Source organism: Hypanus sabinus (assembly GCF_030144855.1).
Source record: "Hypanus sabinus isolate sHypSab1 chromosome X2 unlocalized genomic scaffold, sHypSab1.hap1 SUPER_X2_unloc_8, whole genome shotgun sequence".
NCBI lineage: Eukaryota > Metazoa > Chordata > Chondrichthyes > Myliobatiformes > Dasyatidae > Hypanus > Hypanus sabinus.
This window is the reverse complement of record NW_026779008.1, coordinates 474,301-494,831: the sequence shown is the minus strand read 5'-3', so window position 1 is coordinate 494,831 and position 20,531 is coordinate 474,301. Positions and strand designations below refer to the sequence as shown.

General features: G+C 46.2%; 1 protein-coding gene across 1 annotated transcript; it reads left to right on the top strand.

Moving 5' to 3' along the window:
- The first annotated feature begins 3,284 nt into the window (after positions 1–3,284).
- LOC132385971 (E3 ubiquitin-protein ligase TRIM39-like) lies at positions 3,285–19,436 on the top strand. The gene is made up of 6 exons (XM_059958201.1): positions 3,285–3,695; positions 4,321–4,416; positions 4,827–4,883; positions 6,778–6,800; positions 6,888–7,006; positions 18,828–19,436. The coding sequence occupies exons 1-6, from the start codon at positions 3,285–3,287 to the stop codon at positions 19,379–19,381; spliced, it is 1,260 nt and encodes a 419-aa protein (XP_059814184.1). The 3' UTR covers positions 19,382–19,436.
- The last annotated feature ends 1,095 nt before the right edge of the window (positions 19,437–20,531 follow it).

The following is a 20,531-nucleotide window of genomic DNA, read 5'->3' as shown; positions in this document are numbered from 1 at the left end:
GAAACTTGGAGACGATTTATTCAACATTTTCATATCAGCTATACCTTCTTTTTATTGTCCTTACTTATTTGGATGTAGATGCGGAGTTATTGACGCTACTGTGTATAATTGATATAATGCAATTGCCCATGTCGGTCAGGATTTTTTCATTTTTTTTGGGGGGGGAGTGTTTCTTATTTTCTCCATATTTTGTAACCACTATAAGTTTGGGCGGTTATTATCATCTATTTGTATTTATACCTTAACCTATTAATTATGTTCTCTCAAGCTCTTTGTATTCATGTTTCATTTAAGTTTGTTTAAAATCAATAAAAAGATTTAAAATGAAAGGACTATTCTGAGGAAAGGATGGAATAGGTGCAACGGGCCGAATGGCCAGCCATGCTCCTGTTACTTATTTTCTAAAGCACGAATTTACCTTTACGCCTTGTTCTCCCTTGGTTTTCAGCCGTTCGGATTGCACAGGGGAGCGGTGAGAGCTCCGGAGATCCACCGGCAGCCGCTGCGGGGCAGCTCCCGTCTCCCAGCAGGAAGGGACGGGTCTGGAAGACAACTCCAGACAACAGGCCCCGAACCTCGGCGGGGAAAGGCCGGGCGCCCTCCGTGTAGCTGAAACATCTCACGGAATCTCCGCCGGTCTCTTCAGCTCTGCCTTCGAAAGGATTCACGACCCGCCGGTGGTGCAGCCGAAACCCCAGGCGCAGTTCCTGGTCTCCGGCCTCACTCGGTCCCAGTTCCAAACAACGTCCCGCCCACTGACACCCCTCAGCCAATGGGAGCATCCTTCTCCCAGCGGTGATCGCTGATTGGCTGTGAGTGTGTGATGACTGGCAGCTACTGGGAGCTGGAGATGTCAGTCGCAGTTTGTTCCTGGGATTTTGAGTCTGTAATCTCTGGACGGGTTGCTGATGGGAGCTGGCGATGTCAGTCACAGTTTGTTCTCAGAATTAAAGGAAAATCCCCGAAACTCAAATTTCAAAAATAAATTTTATTATCAGAGTCCAGATAAGTCAGCACATACAACCCCGAGAAGCATTTTCCTGCGGACATACTTGGAAAAAATATAGAATAGTAACCATAACAGAAGCAGGCAGTGGAAGATCAGCCAGAGTGCTGAAGGTAACAAACTGTGCAAAAACAGAGAAACAGCGATAAATAACGAGAGCATGAAATAACCGCAGCGGCTGCTGGTGGATCTCCGGAGCTCTCACCGCTCCCCTGTGCAATCCGACAGGCTGAAGACCAAGGGAGAACAAGGCGCAAATGTAAACTCGTGATTTAGAAAATAACAAACAGGAGCAGGCGTTGCCATTCGGCCCGTTGCACTGTTCTGCCCCTCGCTCAGAGCATGTTGAACTTTGAACTCAGCGCCACTTTCCTGAAACGTTCCCAATATCGCCGAGCCCCTAAATATGTCCGTTTAATTTAGAAAACTTGTGGAGAAAACTCCAAATATTCACTGCAATGTGTTGGGGAAATTTCTCCTCATCTGTCCTGCTGAGGTGACCTTGGATTTTGAGTCTGTGATCACTGGTTCCACTGCCCAGCCAGAGGAATCATGATTCCTGCCCCTAGCCTGTAAATACCCTGTGAGACTGTGTCTGTCTCAATCAGGAAGCTTCTCCATGTGAACCTTGTGTTAATGAAATTGGTGACAGTTCTTTCAGACCAGCAGCTTTGAGCACAAGAACACCAGACAGTGGTCAGCAGGGAATGTCCTGCAGTTACTGCAGGAGAAGGACTGGATGGACACAGTGGAGTGGTTCCCTGAGCAGACAGTCCAGACCATCTGGCAGAATGCCTCATCACCAGATCTCACCAACAGGCAGCAAGACCTCACCTGTCTGACAGCGAGAGGACCCCTCCCAGTCTGATCCTTGCTGCATGCCCGGAGATCACTCCCACAGCGCGCTGCCCCGAGATTACTGCAGTGGAGACGAGAGGGCCCCTCCCAGTCTAATCCTTGCTGCATGCCCGGAGATCACTCCCACAGCGCGCTGCCCCGAGATTACTGCAGTGGAGACGAGAGGGCCCCTCCCAGTCTGATCCTTGCTGCATGCCCGGAGATCACTCCCACAGCGCGCTGCCCCGAGATTACTGCAGTGGAGACGAGAGGGCCCCTCCCAGTCTGATCCTTGCTGCATGCCCGGAGATCACTCCCACAGCGCGCTGCCCCGAGATTACTGCAGTGGAGACGAGAGGGGCCCTCCCAGTCTGATCCTTGCTGCATGCCCGGAGATCACTCCCACAGCGCGCTGCCCCGAGATTACTGCAGTGGAGACGAGAGGGCCCCTCCCAGTCTGATCCTTGCTGCATGCCCGGAGATCACTCCCACAGCGCGCTGCCCCGCGATTACTGCAGTGGAGACGAGACGGTCATTCACCTCTTTGCGGACTGTCGGCTGGCGAAGATCTGTGGAGAAAGATGCAAGGGGCTGTGCCACAGCAGCTGCGCGACAGTAGGCTCACTGTTCCTCGGGCTGGTCCCAGTACGCGCAGAAAAACGGACAGCGAGTGCTGCTGGAAGATCATCAACTCGGGGAAAGACGCCCGAAACTTGTTGGCCTGGCATCACATCGAGATGTCCGAAGAGCAGGGTTTACCAACCTGGTATTGGTCTTTGGCATAAAAAAAGTTTGGGAACTCCTGTCGTACAGGAATGCTGCCGGCTGACACATTCCAGACTGCAGGGACACCATTGGAACTACAGGGATCCTCTACACTGGACAGGGAGAGGCCGGGTTGTCTGAGGAAGCCTCACAGTTATTGTAGTAGTGAACCACCCCAGGGGGGCAGATGGCTTCTCCTTTCAGCGCAGGACTTCAATCGTCTTCCAGGGGAAGGTCCTCCCGACCGCAGGGATGAGGCTTTTGGAGATTCAGCTGACGTTTTTGTCGCACTGGGTTTTTAAGAAATGGGTTGGTAGCCATACGGACAACCGTCCTCCGCTCGTAGCCGGGCTTAGACAGTCCATGGCCACGTTTTCTGATCTGTTGCCCGTTTAATGCCTAAGAAATGGCCAGAATTTCCACTGAACACATCCAACAAAACCACACACGAGGAAATCTGCAGATGCTGCAAATTCAAACAACACACACAAACCGCTGGTGGAACACAGCAGGCCAGGCGGCATCTATAAGGACTGTGGACGTTTCGGGCCGAGACCCTTCGTCATGTTCATTCCCCGAGTCTGCAGCGCGCGTAGTGGACAATCGCGGTACTGCAGGGGATCAGCTGCTCCCTGAAAGCGAAAGCATTCTGAATCAGGAAGTGCCGGGAGTTAACATGGCTTCGAAAGGAGAGACCGAGAGTTTGAGCGAGGAGGCAATTTGTCCCATCTGCCTGGATTTCTTCACCGATCCGGTATCACTGGAGTGTGGACACAACTTCTGTCGCTCTTGTATCACACAGTATTGGGAAAGGGAGGAGAGAAACTTCTGCCCGGTATGTAGAGAGGTGATTGCTGACCGCACCCTCAGGGCCAGTCGGGCCTTAGCAAATCTGGCTGAAAAATTTCGAAATCTAAACCTGAATCCGAAACGGAAGGAATGTAAACTTCATTGCGAGGAACATGAGGAAGAACTGAAGCTGTTTTGTGAAACGGACAAGACACTGATCTGTCTGGTCTGTAGAGACGCGCAGGAACACAGAGAGCACCGCTTCAAGCCGATTAAAGAAGCTGTTAAAATCTACAAGGTAAAAACTAACGTCAGCTTAATACTTAAAATATTTGCTTTGTCCTACATATCGTCACACGACCCTCTGCAACTTCCGCCATCTCTAACGGGATTCGAGCACCTCTCCGTCCCACAGCCCAACTCCACACCCCGCAACTCTCCGCTCGATCCTCCCCACTGATCTCCCTCCTGGCACCGACACTTGCTATCGGGACAAGTGCTACACCTGACTCCTAACCTCCTCCCTCGTCACCATTCAGGCCGCAAACAGCCCAGTTCTTCCCATTTCTTCCAGGGTCGATTGTCCTCTCGTATTAGATTCCTTCTTCTCCAGGCCTTTACCTCTTCCACCCGTCCCCTCTCAGCTTCTCACTTAATCACCCTCCCCCACGTTCCCCCTCAAGTTGTCTCACCCGTCACCTGTCAGCTGGTTCTCAGCCCCAACCTTTTTATTCTAGCTTCTGTCCCATTCCTTCCCAGTCCTAATGAAGGATCTCAACCCGGAACACCGACTGTTTATTTCCCCTGAATAGATGCTGCCTGACTCACTGAGTTCCTCCGGCATTTTGTGCGATAATCGAGTTTGATCCCCTGTTTATTTTGATTCATCTTTGTTTCTATTCCCTTCACTCTCTGACTTCCAGGATCAGCTAAAATCTTCCTTAGACTCTCTCACAAAAAAAAAATCAGACTTCCAGGAAAAGGAGCAGCAACAGAAAGAGAAGATTTCCGGAGTTTGGGTGAGGCTTCCTGAGCGGAATTTCTGATATTACTCCATTTTGCTCCATTTAATGCAGAATAGCAGAGTATCGCAGCTCCAGTGACCTGGGTTCGATCCTGTCACCTGATGCTGTCTGTGTGGAGTTTGCATGTTCTCCCTGACCATGACAGTTTCAGACACATTCCAAGGACATACTGGATGAATGGTTAATTACAGTTAACCCTGTGAAGGTGGGGGAGGGTGTATGTGAATCAGGTGGGAGTTAATGTGTCAATGGGGGAATAAGTTTCAGGAAAATGTGAGGGAATGGTGTTGACGGGAATGTTTCAGAAGTAGTATGAACCCCAATGGGCCGAATGGTCACCTTAATGTAATCAGGAAATACAACACAGCAATGCAGTAAACTAATCTTCACCTTTCATTGGACAGAAACAGTCACACAGCGTTCAGTCCCACATCACATTCCAGTTTGCTGAACTGCGCCAGATTATCACTGAGAAAGAGCAGAGCTTACTCAGGGATCTCAGGGAAGCAGAGAAGCGGATTCTCGATCCAATGGAGAACAATCTTCTTAAAATTCAAGGGAATATATGGATTATTCAGGAGGAAATCACTAAGTTAAAGGAACAGATGGATCAGAAAGACAGCGTGATGTATCTCAAGGTGAGGGATTACATTTCAATTTATTTCTGTCAAATTGAACTAAATGAACGGTGGTATATTTGAAATGAACACAGCACAGCGGCCAATTCTACCAAATCATTTGCCGCTGCTGGTGTCCTCACACAGAGTGTTCTCCTTGCATGACGAACCTCCAATCACTCCGCTAATGACATTCTAAATATCGGAGACAGATATTCGATCCTTTATCAGCAACATACAATATTTAAGCGATGAAATTTCAGCATAATTAATCGTAAATTAAACTGCAATTAATCGGTCAACAAAAGATATGGCATCTGCCAGTCCCAGGATCAAAACAACGCAGAACGAAGTACGAATATGTAACTTATTCCCTTCACTTTGACCACGTCCCCACTCACGTGACTGGTTGTCGTAATAAACACATAACATAGAATACAACGCAGACAGAAAACAGACGTGTTGCTCCTGCACACAGCATTTACAAATGGCAGTAAACTGTTTCTCACCAGACAATTGATGCAACTATTCAGGGTTGTTGTTTCCCCAAAACTGGACTTCCACAACTTCTGTACATCGCAGGACAGAATGCAATTTTTTCTGAAATGATTTACTCTGACCATAACACAGAGCTGCTGATTGTGTCCTTAATTACCGCATTAAATATCCTTTAATACTCCCATCAACACTTATTTCCAGTCACAGGCTGTGAGTGTGTCTGGTGCAGTGGGCGTGAGGGTCTCTCTGTCAATCAGTGAGAACAAAGAATGTGATCCACATATCAGACATCCTCCATATCCGGTTTCCATCAGATTCCAGAAACTTTCACTGTCTCTCCTTTTTCAAATTAGTTTTACATGGGATTGTGTCCCATTCTCCGTCATGAGCAGGCCATTTGGTCCACCTTATATCAATTTTCCCTCCGCCACAAACCTCCTGCCACCTGCTCACCGCACCCGGCAACAGTGCCCCTAACTCCCTGGTCCCTCACGTGTTTATCCAGACTCCCCATTACATTCAATCTCTGCTGATCCACTTTAACCACTTCTGTGGCTCTGAGTTCCACATCCTCCACACTAAATTTCTTGTGGAATTTATTAAAACCTTCTTGTATTTTATCTTTGACTGAAGGTTTCCCCATAAATAGAAACATAGAAACAAAGAAAACCTACAGCACAATACAGTCTCTTTGGCCCACAATACAGTCTCTTTGTGCCGAACATCTACTTACTTTAGAAATTACCTCGAGTAAGTCATAGCTCTCTATTTTTCTAAACTCCATGTACCTGTGTGGGAGAATCCTGAAAGACCGTATCGCATCCACCTCCACCTTCGTTGCCGGCTGCTCATTCCACCCATTCCAAAAAAATTACTCCGACATCTCCACCGTACTAATTCCAAGCACCTGTGTCCTCTCGTGTTCGCCATAATGAGGTACTTTTTCCACCTTCACGCAAGCAAATCCATCACTGATCTTAAATTGTTCCATTTTATCATTCTGACGCCTTATCCAGATGGCAATGCACAGCCTGTCCTGTCTTTCCTGTAAGTTTCATTGCCTCACTAATGGTCTGACATTCAGAAACTTTCCCTGTCATTTACCCCGTGGTTCTGTATTGTCCGTGTGTCTGAGTGACTGTGGGAGTTGGAATTTTCAACACCTTGTAATGATTTGGATGAAGTTCAGGATGTGGATAGTAAGTCCAAGTCTAATCAGATTTTTGTTCTATTATTTCAGGAGGAAGCTCGTCGGAACAGAAGGTAGGACAGGCTCTTTACTGAAACCCTGTATGGATTTGTAAAATACTTCAAAATTCCCGTTTATCACCAGCAGTTTATTATTTACAGAATCAGTGACGATGTCCAGGAATTGTCAGTGACAGATGAGGCCCTACCGGTTGAAAAATTTGATCACCTCTATTTGTTGAAAACAGTGCTGAGAGAAACACTTGATGCTATTAACCGAGGTAAAACTTACAAAGTTTTCCTTGTTTATGAAGATCAATTTAGTTCCAATTTGAGGCAAAGATTATCTGTAAAACTGGGCTGAAGGGGAACTGAAGTTTATTCCACATCAACCCCACCGACCGGGAGCCATCACTGTCACACAACATGCCAGTCAGTTTAGAGAGGGAGGGAAAACAGTCAGATATATTGGTACATTTTGCGGCCAGTTACATAGGAAGTAAAAGCAAAGATGTCCTGAAAATAGAATTTGGAGAGCTTGGTAGAGAGCTCAGAAGCAGAACCCCCAGGGTGGTAATCTCTGGATTGCTGCCTGTGCCACGTGCTGGTGAGGGTAGAAACAGGGTAATTTGGCAGATTAATGCATGGCTGAGAAGCTGATGCAGAGGGCATGTTTTCAGATTCTTGGATCATTTGGATCTGTTCTGGTGGGGTAAAAAGGGATAGGCACAAAAGGGATAGGTTGCACCTGGACCTGAGGGAGAAAGATTCTCAGAGAGGTTTGATGGAGTTGTTGGGGAGGGTTTAAACTAATTTGGTGGGGGGTTGTTAGGAATTGGAGTGAAGGGATCGGACTTTTGGTAAAAATACAAAATAGCGTGCAGTCAGACTGTCAGATAAGGCGGACAGATGAGAGGACAAAATCGCAGCCAGCAAGGTGAGTATCAGTGCATTAGGGATACAGAATTAAAAAGGGTAGCAGATACAGTACACAAAGTGTTATATCTCAATGCATGGAGTATGAGAGATAAGGTGGATGATCTTGATGCTCGATTACCGATTGTCAGGTATGATGTTGTGGCCATCAGGGAATCGTGGCTGAAAGATGCTTGTAGTTGGGAGCTGAAAGTCCAAGGTTACACAATGTATCGGTGGTATGGGAAGGAAGGCCGATGGGGTGACGTGGCTCTGTTTTCAAATCAGTAGCAAGATGTGACATAGGATTGGAAGATGTTGAATCCTTGTGGGTTGAGGTAAGCAACTGCAAAAGTAAAAATGACACTGACACCAGTCATATACAGGCCTCCCAACAGTCAGTGGGTTGAGGCCCACAGATGACAACTGGAAATAGAAAAGGCTGATGAAAAGGATAATGTTATGATAATCATGGGAGATTTCAACATGCAGGTCAATTGGGAAAATCAGGTTGGTAAAGGATCTCAAGAGAGTGAGTTTGTTGAATGCAATGTGATGGCTTTCTAGAGCAGTATGTCGCTGAGCCTACTCGGGGAACAGCTCTACTGTATTGGGGGTTATGTATTGAACCAGAGGTGAGTAGTTAAAAGAAACCTTAGGAAAAAGAGCTCACAACATGTCTGAGTTCAACTTGAAATCTGATAAGGAGAAAGTAAAGTCTGACATTGTAGTATTTCAGAGAAGCAAAAGAAATTACAGTGGTCTGAGAGAGGAGTTTGCCAAAGTAAATTGGAAGGAGATGCGGGCAGGGATGAGAGCAGAGCAGAAATGGTGTCAGTTTCTGGGAAAATGAGGAAGGTGAAGGATAGATGTATTCCAAAGCTAAATAAATACTCAAATGGCAAAATAGTAAAACTGTGGCTGACAAGGGAAGACAAGTTACTGTAAAGGCAAAAGAGAGGGCATACAACTAAACAAAAATTAGTAGGAAGACAGAGGATTGGGAAGCTTTTAAATATCTACAAAGAGGAACTAAAAGGATGATTGAGTGTGAAAAAAATAAAGAAGAAATTGATTTGAATTGAATTGACTGTATTACTTACATCCTTCATAGACATGAGGATTAAAAATCTTTACGTTAGCTCCATCTAAATGTGCAATGTGCAATTTATTGTAATTTATGTTGAATTATATGTATAACAGGCTGATTAATATAACTTAGAAACGCAGTTGTGTCAGCATGAGTTAATCAGTCTGATGGCCTGGTTGAAGAAGCTGTCCCGGAGCCTGTTGCTCCTGGATTTTATGCTGCGGTAACGTATACTGGATGGTAGCAACTTGTACAGGTTGTGGTTGGGGCAACTCTGGTCTCCGAAGATCCTTCAGGCCCTTTTTACACACGTGTCTTTGTAAAACAAGTTAGCAAACAATATCAAATTGTTTTTAAATTATTGTAACAGAAAATAAAACAGAGATGAGAGTGGATATAGGACCGCTGGAAAATGAGGCCGGATATATAATAACGCGGGATAAAGAGATGGTAGATATACCAAATATTTTGTACCAGTCTTCACCATGGAAGACACTAGCACTGTGCTCGGTGTTGAAGGGTGTGAGGGAAGAGAAGTGAGTGCAGTTACTGTTACAAGGGAGAAGATGCTCAAAAAACTGAAAGACCTGAAGGTACATAATTCACCCGGACCAGATGAACTGCACCCTAGTGTTCTGAAAGAGCTCGCAGTAGATTATGGAGGCATTTCAAATGATTTTTCAAAAATCATTGGACCCTGGCATGGTGCCAGAGGACTGCAAAAAGGCAAATGTCACTTAGCTCTAAGTAAGGAGGAAGGCAACAGAAAGGAAATTATTGACTAGTTAGCCTGGTTGGGAAGAAATTGGAGTCAATTGTTAAATATGAGGTTATGGAATACTTGGTGACACTGGACAAGATAGGACAAGTCAGCATGGCTTCGTTAAGGGAATATTCTGCCTGACAAACCTGTTGGGATTCTTTGAGGAGATTACAAGGAGGATCGATAAAGGGGATGTAGTGGATGTTGTATATTTGGAATCTCAGAAGGCCTTCGACAAGGTGCCACACATGAAGGTGGTAACCAGGTTAAGAGGCCAGGGTATTACAGAACAGTTACAGGCATGGTTAGAACATTGGCTGATTGGTAGGAAACAGCGAATGAGAGTAATGGTATCATTTTCTGGTTGGCTGCCAGTGACTCGTGTTCCACAGGGGTCAGTGTTAGTACACCTTCATTTTATGCTGTATATCAAGATCTAGCTGATGGAATAAACAATAAGATATAGGAGCAGAAATTGGCCGTTCGGCCCATCGAGTCTGCTCCGCCATTCAGTCATGGGCTGATCCAATTCTTTCGGTCATTCCCACTCCCCTGCTTTCACCCTGTACCCTTTGACGCCCTGGTTAATCAAAAACCTATCTTTCTCTGCCTTAAATATGACTTGGCCTTAACAGCCACTTGTGGCAACAAATTCCACAGATTTTCCACACACTGAGTAAAGTCGTTTCTCCGCATCTCAGTTCGAAAAGGGCGTCCTTCAATCATGAATTCATACCCTTTTGTCCTAGAATAGACAAGTTTGCAGATGGTACAAAGATTAGTGGAGGGGCCGGTAGTGTTGAGGAAACAGTTAGGCTGGACAAGGACTTGGATGAGGGGAATGTGAAGGAAAGTGGCAAATGATATACAATGTTGGAAAATGCATGGCCATGCACTGTGGTAGTAGAAATAATGTGCAAAATATATATTTTTTTCAAATGAGGAGAAAACCCAAAAAGCTGAGATGAAAATGGATTATTCTGCAATCATTCTGCAGAACACACTAAAGGTTAACTTGCAGGTCGAGTCAGTGGTGAGGAAGGCAAATCCAAGGTAAGCATTCAATTCAAGGGGTTTAGATAGCATTCAATTCAAGAGCAGGGATGTGATGCTGAGGCTTTATAAGGCACTGGTGAAGTCTCACATTGAGTATAGTGAACAATTTTGGGCTCCTCATCTAAGAGAAGATGTGCTGGCATTGCAGAGTGTTCCTTTTATAGGGATGATTCCAGGAATGAAAGGGTTATCATACGATGAAAGTTTGATAGCTCTGTGTCTGTACTCGCTGGAATTTAGAAAGATGAGGGGAGATCTCATTGAAACCATTCGAATGTTGAAAGTCCTAGACAGAGTAGATGTGGAAAGGATGTTTCCCATGGTGGTGGAGTTTAGGACAAGAGGGCACAGCCTCAAGTTGTGGGGGGGGGGGGGTTCTATTTAAAACAGATGTAGAGAAATTTGTGCCAGCAGCTGGGGAATTTGCTAAAATTGTTATCAGTATTTAAGGCAGAGCTTGATAGGTTCTAGATTGGACACAGCATCAAAGGTTACGGGGAGAAGACCAGGGCTGAGGAGGGAAAGATAGGATCAGCCATGATTGAATGGCGGAGCAGACTTGATGGGCAAATGGCCTAATTCTGCTCCTGTGTCTTAAGGTGATCAGACCACTACATTGAAGCATTGTGAGAATGAGCTCGGACACACCAACAAGCATTGACATAGGTCAAGATTTCATCTCGGGAGAAGCACACACAGCATAACCGGCCTGGCAAAGCTCCCTCACAGACATACACAGGAGGATTGGCAGATTGTAGTCAGAGCCTCAGCAATACACGTTGTTATTTCCCTCAGTAACCTGGAAACCAATCTGTTCAGAGACAGTCATTTATTCATTTAAACAATTCAATCACGTGTGACACATTGTCAACACACACTAGACATGTGATGACACACTGTCACATACAAATTCTTCAACGTGCACCACACTCTCCTTCAATGTGTATACACACCACACGGATATTTAAACACACACACACACACACACACACACACACACACACACACACACACACACACACACACACGCACACACACACACGCACACACGGATATACTATCAGAGTGTGCCACACAGCCACAGAAATAGGCACAAATTCCCATTTAGAATTGAAACCTGCCGTCCTTACCCAGTCTTTCAGTTCTGTGGCACTGAGCTGCCCTCTGACGTGACGTCACATCAACACTTCACAGACAGACTCCGGGGTGAGATTCCTCAGGAGGATGATCTGGGAGGGTTTGATGGATGTTGAACTCACGGCTCACTTCATCAATCTGCAAGACTAAGATGTCTTCTTGAGCATGACCCATTTGTGTGTGTTTGCCCCCCCCCCCATTCCTCTAATCATTTCCCATCTGTGTACCTGCCGAAATTTATTTTAAAATATTTTATTTTTACCTGTTTCTACAGTGTCTGAGGGCAAATTCTATTTACCAACCTCGCTCTCTATGAGAATGTTACCCGATAGACCACTCAGAAAAATTTCCCGTCTCACATTCAGTCTGAGGCCTCTGGTTGTGCTCCCAGTTCTTGGAAAAAGAAACTTTATTTAAGCTCCTTATGAATTATTTCCCTCGATAAGGGGTCATACCTGAACATCCAACACTACAGCTGAATAGCACAGGCTTATCCACTCTCTGCTTTTAACTCAAGCCCCCAGTCCTGGTAACATTCTCCTGATGCCTCCTGTCCAGTGTAATGACATCCACCCCATATTCGGGAACCGGAAATGCAGACAATACTCCAAGTGTGGTCGATCATCGACATCAACGGCCTTGCTGAATTTCATGTGGACAGTGTGGAATAGGCTGATTAATACAGGACTGAAGGTGTTTTGTTAGATTGGGACAAGAAGGGCGGCGTGGGAGCTAAATTCTGAAGGAAGGCAGTTTTTTTTTTAAACTTTGCGTACAAGAACGGCGAGACTGCGCAGGACAGCGCGGAGAGTTTAAAAAGATGACCACCCTATACAGCGGACAGCGGAGTGGGTGGCAGCAGAGTGTAGGGCTTTGGCTCAACGGGCTTAGGCGGTAACGGGAAGAGGCGAGAGCGAGGCACCGACTCTTTTTCTCCCCTTGGCAAATCGGCCCGTCGGACGGGGGAACAGCAGGGGACATTAGCTAACGGTTTAAAAAGTTTGTGTGTTTGGCGAAGTAGGTGGGTGAGTATTTTTATTTTAAAATATTTTATTTTTACCTGTTTCTACAGTGTCTGAGGGCAAATTCTATTTACCAACCTCCCTCTCTATGAGAATGTTACCCGATAGACCACTCAGAAAAATTTCCCGTCTCACATTCAGTCTGAGGCCTCTGGTTGTGCTCCCAGTTCTTGGAAAAAGAAACTTTATTTAAGCTCCTTATGAATTATTTCCCTCGATAAGGGGTCATACCTGAACATCCAACACTACAGCTGAATAGCACAGGCTTATCCACTCTCTGCTTTTAACTCAAGGGTGGGTGAGTAGACCTATCTTTATTTGTTTCATTCCTGTATAATTAGGTAGCATGTCTGCAGGGTTAGTGCTTTGTTCAGGGTGTCAGATGTGGGAATCCTGGGAGACCTCCAGCCTCACTGATAGCCACATCTGCACCAGGTGAATCGAGATTCAGCTCCTCGGAGACCGTGTTAGGGATCTGGAGCTGCGGCTTGATGACCTACTGCTTATTAGAGAAAATGAAGAGGTGATAGACAGGAGCTACAGGGAGGTAGTCATCCCTAGGCTACAGGGGTCAGAAAACTGGGTGCCTGTCAGGAGAGGGAAGGGAAATGCCCTGAGAGTGGAGAGCTCCCCTGTGGCTGCCCCCATCAGCAACAAGTATATCGTTTTGGATGCTGTTGAGGGGGATGACCTGACAGGGGACGGCCACGATGACCGGCTCTCTGGCACTGAACCTGGCGCTGTTGTGCAGGAGGGAAGGAGGGAGAAGAGGAATGCGGTAGTCATAGGGGATTCCATAGTCAGGGGAACAGACAGGAGATTCTGTGAGCCTGATAGAGATACCCACATGGTGTGCTGCCTCCCAGGTGCCAGGGTACGGGATGTCTCGGATCGGGTCCAGAATATTCTGAAGGGAGGGGGCGAGCAGCCAGCTGTCTTGACATATGTTGGTACCAATGACATAGAGAGGAAAAGGGAGAAGGTCCTGAAGAGAGATGTCTGGGATTTAGGAATGAAACTGAGAAGCAGGATCTCCAGGGTAGCATTTTCAGGATTGCTACCTGTGCCACGTGCTAGCGAGGGCAAGAATAGTAGAATCAGGCAGATAGATGCGTGGCTGAGAGACTGGTGCAGGGGGCAGAGCTTCAGATTCCTGGATCATTGGGATCTCTTCTGGGGGGAGTATTACATGTTCGAAAAGGATGGGTTACAACTGAACCAGCGCGGAATGTTTAATAGAGCTAATTGGCAGGGTGATGTGAAACCGGAATGAGAGAGTAGAGAGTAGAGAGTAGTCATAAATCTAAGATAGTGTGCAGTAAACATGTCAGGAAGGACAGGCAGGTGATGGGGCAAATTTGCAGCCACTGGGATGAGTTGCAGTGGAATAAAAACAAAAAGTAGCAAATACTGGACTTAAGCTGTTATACTTAAATACACACAGCATAAGGCATAAGGTGGATGATCTTGTCGTACAGCTGCGGATTGGCAGGTATAATTTTGTGGCCATCACTGAGATGTGGCTAAAGGATGCATGTCTCAGAGAGCTGAACTTCCATGAACACACTGTGTATCGGAAGGATAGGCAGGTAGGCAGAGGGGGTGGCATGACTTTATTGGTAAGAAACGATATTAAATCATTAGAAAGAGGTGACATAGGATCGGAAGGTGCAGAATCTTTCTGGGTTGAGCTAAGAAATCGCAGGGGTAAAAGGACCCTGATGGCAGATATCTACAGGCCTCCTAACAGCTGCAGTGAGGTGGATTACAAATTACAACAGGAAATAGAAAAGGCTTGCCAGAAGAGCAGTGTTGTGATAATTGTGGGGATTTTAACATGCGAGTGGATTGGGAAAATCAGGTCGACACTGGATCTCAAGAGAGAGAATTTGAAGAATGTCTACGAGATGGCTTTTCAGAACAGCTTGTTGTTGAGCCCACTAGGGGATCAGAGGTACTGGATTGGATATTGTGTAATGACCCAGAGGTGATTAGAGAGATTGAGGTGAAGGAACCGTTTGGAGGCAGCGATCGTAGCATGATTGAGTTCACTGTGAAATTTGAGAAAGAGACGCCCAAATCCGATGTGTCGATCTTGCCGTAGAGTAAAGGAAATTACAGTGGCACGAGAGAGGAACTGGCCAAATTTGACTGGAAAGGGACACTAGCGGAAGGACGGCAGAGCAGCAGTGGCTGGAGTTTATGTGAGGAGTGAGGAATGTGCAAGACAGATATATTCCAAAAAAGAGACAAGAGAACTGAAAGCCAAAATAAAAGCAAAGGAGAGGGCATTCAAGGAAGCAAAAATTAGTGGGAAGACAGACGATTGGGAAGTTTTTAAAAGCTTACAAAAGGAAGCTAAGAAGGCCATTAAGAGGGCAAGGATGAACTATGAAATGAAGCTAGCAAATAATAACAAAGAAGATACTGAAAGCTTTTTCTAGTATATAAAGAGTAAAAACAGGTGAGAGTGGATATAGGACCGATAGAAAATGATGCTGGAGAAATTGTAATGGGAGATAAGGAGATTGCTGAGGAACTGAACGAGTATTTTCAGCAGTCCTCACTGAGGAAGATATCAGCAGTATACTGGACACTCAAGAGTGTTAGGGAAGAGAAGTGTGCGCAGTCACAATTACCACAGAGAAAGTACTCAGGAAGCTGAATAGTCTAAGGGTAGATAAATCTCCAGGACCAGATGGAATGCACCCTTGTGTTTTGAAGGAAGTAGCTGTAGAGATCGCGGAGGTCTTAGCAATGATCTTTCAAAAGTCAATAGACTCTGGGATGGTAACGGAGGAGTGGAAGATTGCAAATGCCACTGTGGTATTTAAGAAGGGGGCAAGGAAGCAAAAAGTAAATTATAGACCTGTTATCTTAAGAAGTGGTTGGGAATTTTCTGGAGTCAATTGTCAAGGATGAGGTTACGGAGTACCTGGAGGCATATGAAAGGATAGGCCAAACTCAGCATGGTTTCCTTAAATAAAAGTACTGCCTGACAAACCAATGGAAATTTTTTGAGGAAATTGTAAGTAGGCTAGCCAAGGGAGATACAGTAGATGTTGTGTATTTGGATTTTCAGAAAGCCTTTGACAAGGTGCCACACATTAGGCTGCTAAACAATATAAGAGCCCATGGAATTATGGGTAAGTTACATCCATAGAAAGAGCGTTGGCTGATTGGCAGGAAACAGAGAGTGGGAATAAAGGGATCCCATTCTGGTTGTCTGCCAGTTACCAGTGGTGTTCCACAGGGGTCTGTGTAGGGGACGCTTCTTTTTACGTTGTATATCAACGATTTGGATTATGGAATAGATGGCTTTGTGGCTAAGTTTGCTGATGATACAAAGATAGGTGGAGGGGACGGTAGTGCTGAGGAAACAGGGAGTCTGCAGAGAGACTTGGATAGATTAGGAGAATGGTCAAAGAAGTGGCAAATGAAATACAATGTTGAAAAGTGTATAGTCTTGCACGTTGCACAGTCTATTATTTAAATGGAGAGAGAATTCAAAGTCTTGAGATGCAATGGGACTATTATTTAAATGGAGAGAGAATTCAAAGTCCTGAGATGCAATGGGACTTGGGCGTGCTCGTGCAGGATACCCTTAAGGTTAACCTCCAGGTTGAGTCGGTGGTCAAGAAGGCGAATGCAATGTTGGCATTCATTTCTAGAGGAATAGAATATAAGAGCAGGGATGTGATGTTGAGGCTCTATCAGGAACTGGTAAAACTTCACTCGGAATACTGTGTGCAGTCTTGGGCTCCTTATTTAAGAAAGGATGTTCTGACATTGGAGAGAGTTCAGAGAAAATTCACTAGAATGATTCCGGGAATGAGAGTGTTAACATATGAGGAATATTTGACCGCTCTTGGACTGTACTCCTTGGAGTTTAGAAGAATGAGGGGGAACGTCACAGACACATTTCGAATGTTAAAAGGCATGGACAGAGTGGATGTGGCAAAGTTGTTTCCCATGATGGGGAAGTCTAGCACGAGAGAGCATGACTGAAGGATTGAAAGGTGCCCATTCGGAACGGAGATGCGAAGACATTTTTTTAGCCAGAGGGTGGTGAATCTGTGAATTTGTTGCGGCAGTGGAGGCCAGGTCATTGTGTGTATTTAAGACGGAGATTGCTAGGTATGTGAGTAGCCAGGGCATCAAAGGTCATGGTGAGGTGGGGGAGTGGGACTAAATGGGAGAATGGTTCAGCACATGAGAAAATGGAGGAGCAGATTCGAGGAGCCGAATGGCCGGCTTCTGCTGCTTCGTCTTATGGTCTTATTTGAATACAGCAGTATACGTAATAAAGACCTTGTAGCACAGGTAGAGTTTGACAGGTACAAACTTGGGCAGGTACGACTTTGGTCAAAGGAATAAAGACATAGACAATTCAGTAAACAGGGCGAAATTCAAAAATCTGAGGTGCAAAGGGACTTGGGTGTCCTTGTGCAGGATTCCCTGAAGGTTAACTTGCAGTTTGTGTCAGTGGTAAGATTGGCAAACTCAATGTTTGCTTTCATTTCGAGAGGATTAGAGTACAAGAGCAAGGGTGTAATGCTGAGGTTTTATAAGGCATTGGTCAGACCACACACGGAATATTGTGAGTAGTTTTGGGTCCCTTCTATCTGTTGGAAAACATGTACTGGCATTGGAGGGGTCCAATAGATTTACAAGAATGATTCCGGGAATGAAAGAGTTAACATATGAGGCGTGTTTGATGGTTCTGGGCCTGTGCTCACGGGAGTTAAGAAGAATAACTGATTTATTATCCCTCTGAACCCAATTCTCCCGTCTCCTCCCCATAACTTTGGAGACTCTGACCAATCAAGAAGTTTACTTATTAACTTCTGCTTTAAAAATCAAATAGTAATAAATCTGCAGATGCTGGTAATCAAAGCTACACAGGTCCTGATGAATGGTCTCGCTAGATCTCTCTGACACCTGTCTGGAGAGAGTTGATGTTGGGAGGATGTGGGTGGGTAGAGAACGGTAAGCACAGCCTCCGACTATAGGGATGTCCATTTAGGACAGAGATGAGGAGGAATTCCTTTATCCACAGGATAGTGAATCTGCCACAGGCAACTGTGGAGGCCAAATAATTGAGTATATTTAAAGCAGAGGAACACACACAAATTGATGGGGGAACCAGCAGGCGGGGAAGTACCTATGGAAAAGAGTAAACGGTCCATGGTTCAGACTGAAACACTTCAAGACCTGTGTTACTTAAAGGTTCCTGCAAATTCATCCCCTGTCCGAATGAGGGGCTGCGGGGGATGGGGTTGTGGGAAAGGGGTCAAAGTCATCCTCATCTGCCATTTTTGCCCCCTCTAGCTTCTCATTACGTCTACACACACAGTTCACCCACAGGCTTTCCACCCTTCCCCCGACTGGTCCAATCTGCCATTCATCTCTCCCCTACTGGTTCCCATTGTCACCTCCTTTACTGTCTCAAACCATCACACTGCCCCACTTCACACTCACAAATGAAAGTGAACATTGTATGACGGGTCTGTTCCTGTGCTGTACTGCTCTATGTTCTCTGTTCCCAGTTTCGAAGAATGAGAGGAGATCTCATGGAAACACAAAATTCTCTCAGGGGTCAACAGGCAGGAGTGAGGGAGGATGTTTCCCCTGTCTGAGGAGTCAAGGGCCAGGGGTCTCTCTGCTCTCTGTCCAGCGGAAAACCCCTGGGGAGACATTAGTTGTCCACCCGCTATTGTCGAGGCAAATGTTCGTGTCGGGCACACGACCGCGCCTGTGGCCCAGCGGCCTTTCCCTCGGTCCCCGGGGCCGCGCTGCCCGAGTCTCAGCTCCCCCCCCCCACCACCCCGATCCCCGTGGCCGCGCTGCCCAGGAATCCCCCCGATACCCAGGGCCGCGCTGTCCGATTCTCCCTCCGATCCCCGGGGCCGCGCTGCGCGAGTCTCCCCCCGATCCCCGATGCCGAGCTGCCCAATTTCCCCCCCCCCCGATCCCCGGGGCCGAGCTGCCCAATTTTCCCCCCGATACCCAGGGCCGCGCTGTCCGAGTCTCCCTCAGATTCCCGGGGCCCCGCTGCCCGAGTCTCCTCCCCCCCCCCGATCCCCGGGGACTCTCTAACTCTCTGCTTCTCCCCCCAGTCTCTGTCACACTGGATGTGGAAACGGCGCATCCGCGGCTCGAGGTGTCTGAGGATCGGAAGAGTGTGAGACGGACCGGGACCCGAAGGGATCTCCCTGACACCGGGAAGAGATTCACAATCTGGCTTTGTGTGCTGGGGTCGGAGGGATTCACATCAGGGAGACATTACTGGGAGGTGGAGGTGACGGGGATTCGGTTCTGGTGTCTGGGAGTCGCCACAGAGTCTGTGAAGAGGGAGGAACGGGTCAGACTGAGTCCGGAGACCGGATTCTGGGTCATCGGGCGGGTTGGTGACGTGTTACATCGGGATTGTGACGTGTCCCGCGTTCTCCCCTCCCCCAAGTCCCGTCTCGCTGCCGGTCCCATCCCCGGGAGGGTGGGAGTTTATCTCAATTACGAGTCCGGGACAGTTTCAGTTTACAACGCGGAGACCAAGTCCCATCTTCACACCTTCTCTGGGAATAAATTCACTGAGAAACTTTATCCTTTCTTTCGGACTGTGGATGAAAACCTGTGGCTGAGAATTAGCTCCGGTTCCACTCCGGGTCTGTAAACGTGTCGGGTCCCGGGACAGGCGTCAGGAGTAAAGTCCCTGTAAATATAAATGTGCGGAGAGTGCAGCTAAATATGTGGCTAAGGAGATGGTGCAGGAGGGAGGGCTTCATGTTTCTGGACAAATGGGCTTTGTTCCAGGGAAGGCGGGGCCTGTTCCGACGGGACGGTTTGCCCCCGAACTGGAGGGGGACGAACATCCTTGCTGGTAGATTTGCTAGTGCTGCTCCAGGGAATTTAATCTAGATTTGGAGAGGGAGGGGAACCAGATAGTGAGGTGGAGGAGGATTAATGTCATGCGAGGACTGCATGTCTGAACAGAAATCAAAGGTTTTTACATTAGATTTTAAATTAATTTTCAGAACTTTAGAAATTGTAGAAAGCAAAGATTTTCAAAAGAAAATAATGAAGAACATGACCAGAACATATGTGAAAAATACCTACTTCAGTTTTATGCCTATCGCAAGAATTGTCTATGTTAAGAAATATTTTGGATCGTCTCTCCTGTGTTAAATAGTAACAGTGAACAATTTTAAAATGAATTAAACAGTGATTGGCACATATCAAAGAAGATTTATTTTTTGCATATTTATTTATTTTCATTTATTTTGTGATGGTCGATTGATGACTTTTGAAGAGTTAGTTTGCAAATATTCATCTCTCATACACACTTACTGCAATATCTTCAGGTTAGACATTTCTTACAAAAATAATTATCTAAGTTCCCATATATGCAAGAATCTGATTTGTTGGATACTATTTTGAATATGAATCCTTTAGTAAGTGGTTCCATTGGTAGAATTTATAATTTATTTTTAATACATTAATACAAAAAGATAACCTCCCACCTAAGGTTTATACATGATAGAAATATTCATTGCTTCAGACGTGATAGAGGGGGAGGGATGAAAGGGGGTGGAGTGGCATTACTAGGGAAAATATCACAGCTGTGCGTAGACAGGACCGCCCGGAGGGCTTGTCTGCAGAGGCCATATGGGTGGAGCTGAGGAACGGGAAAGGTGTGACCACACTAATAGGGGTGTATTATAGACTCCCCAATAGTCAGAGAGAATTGGAGGAGCAAATCTGTATAAAAATAGTAGACCGATGTAAGAAACAGGAAGTTGTAATAGTAGGGGATTTTAACTTTC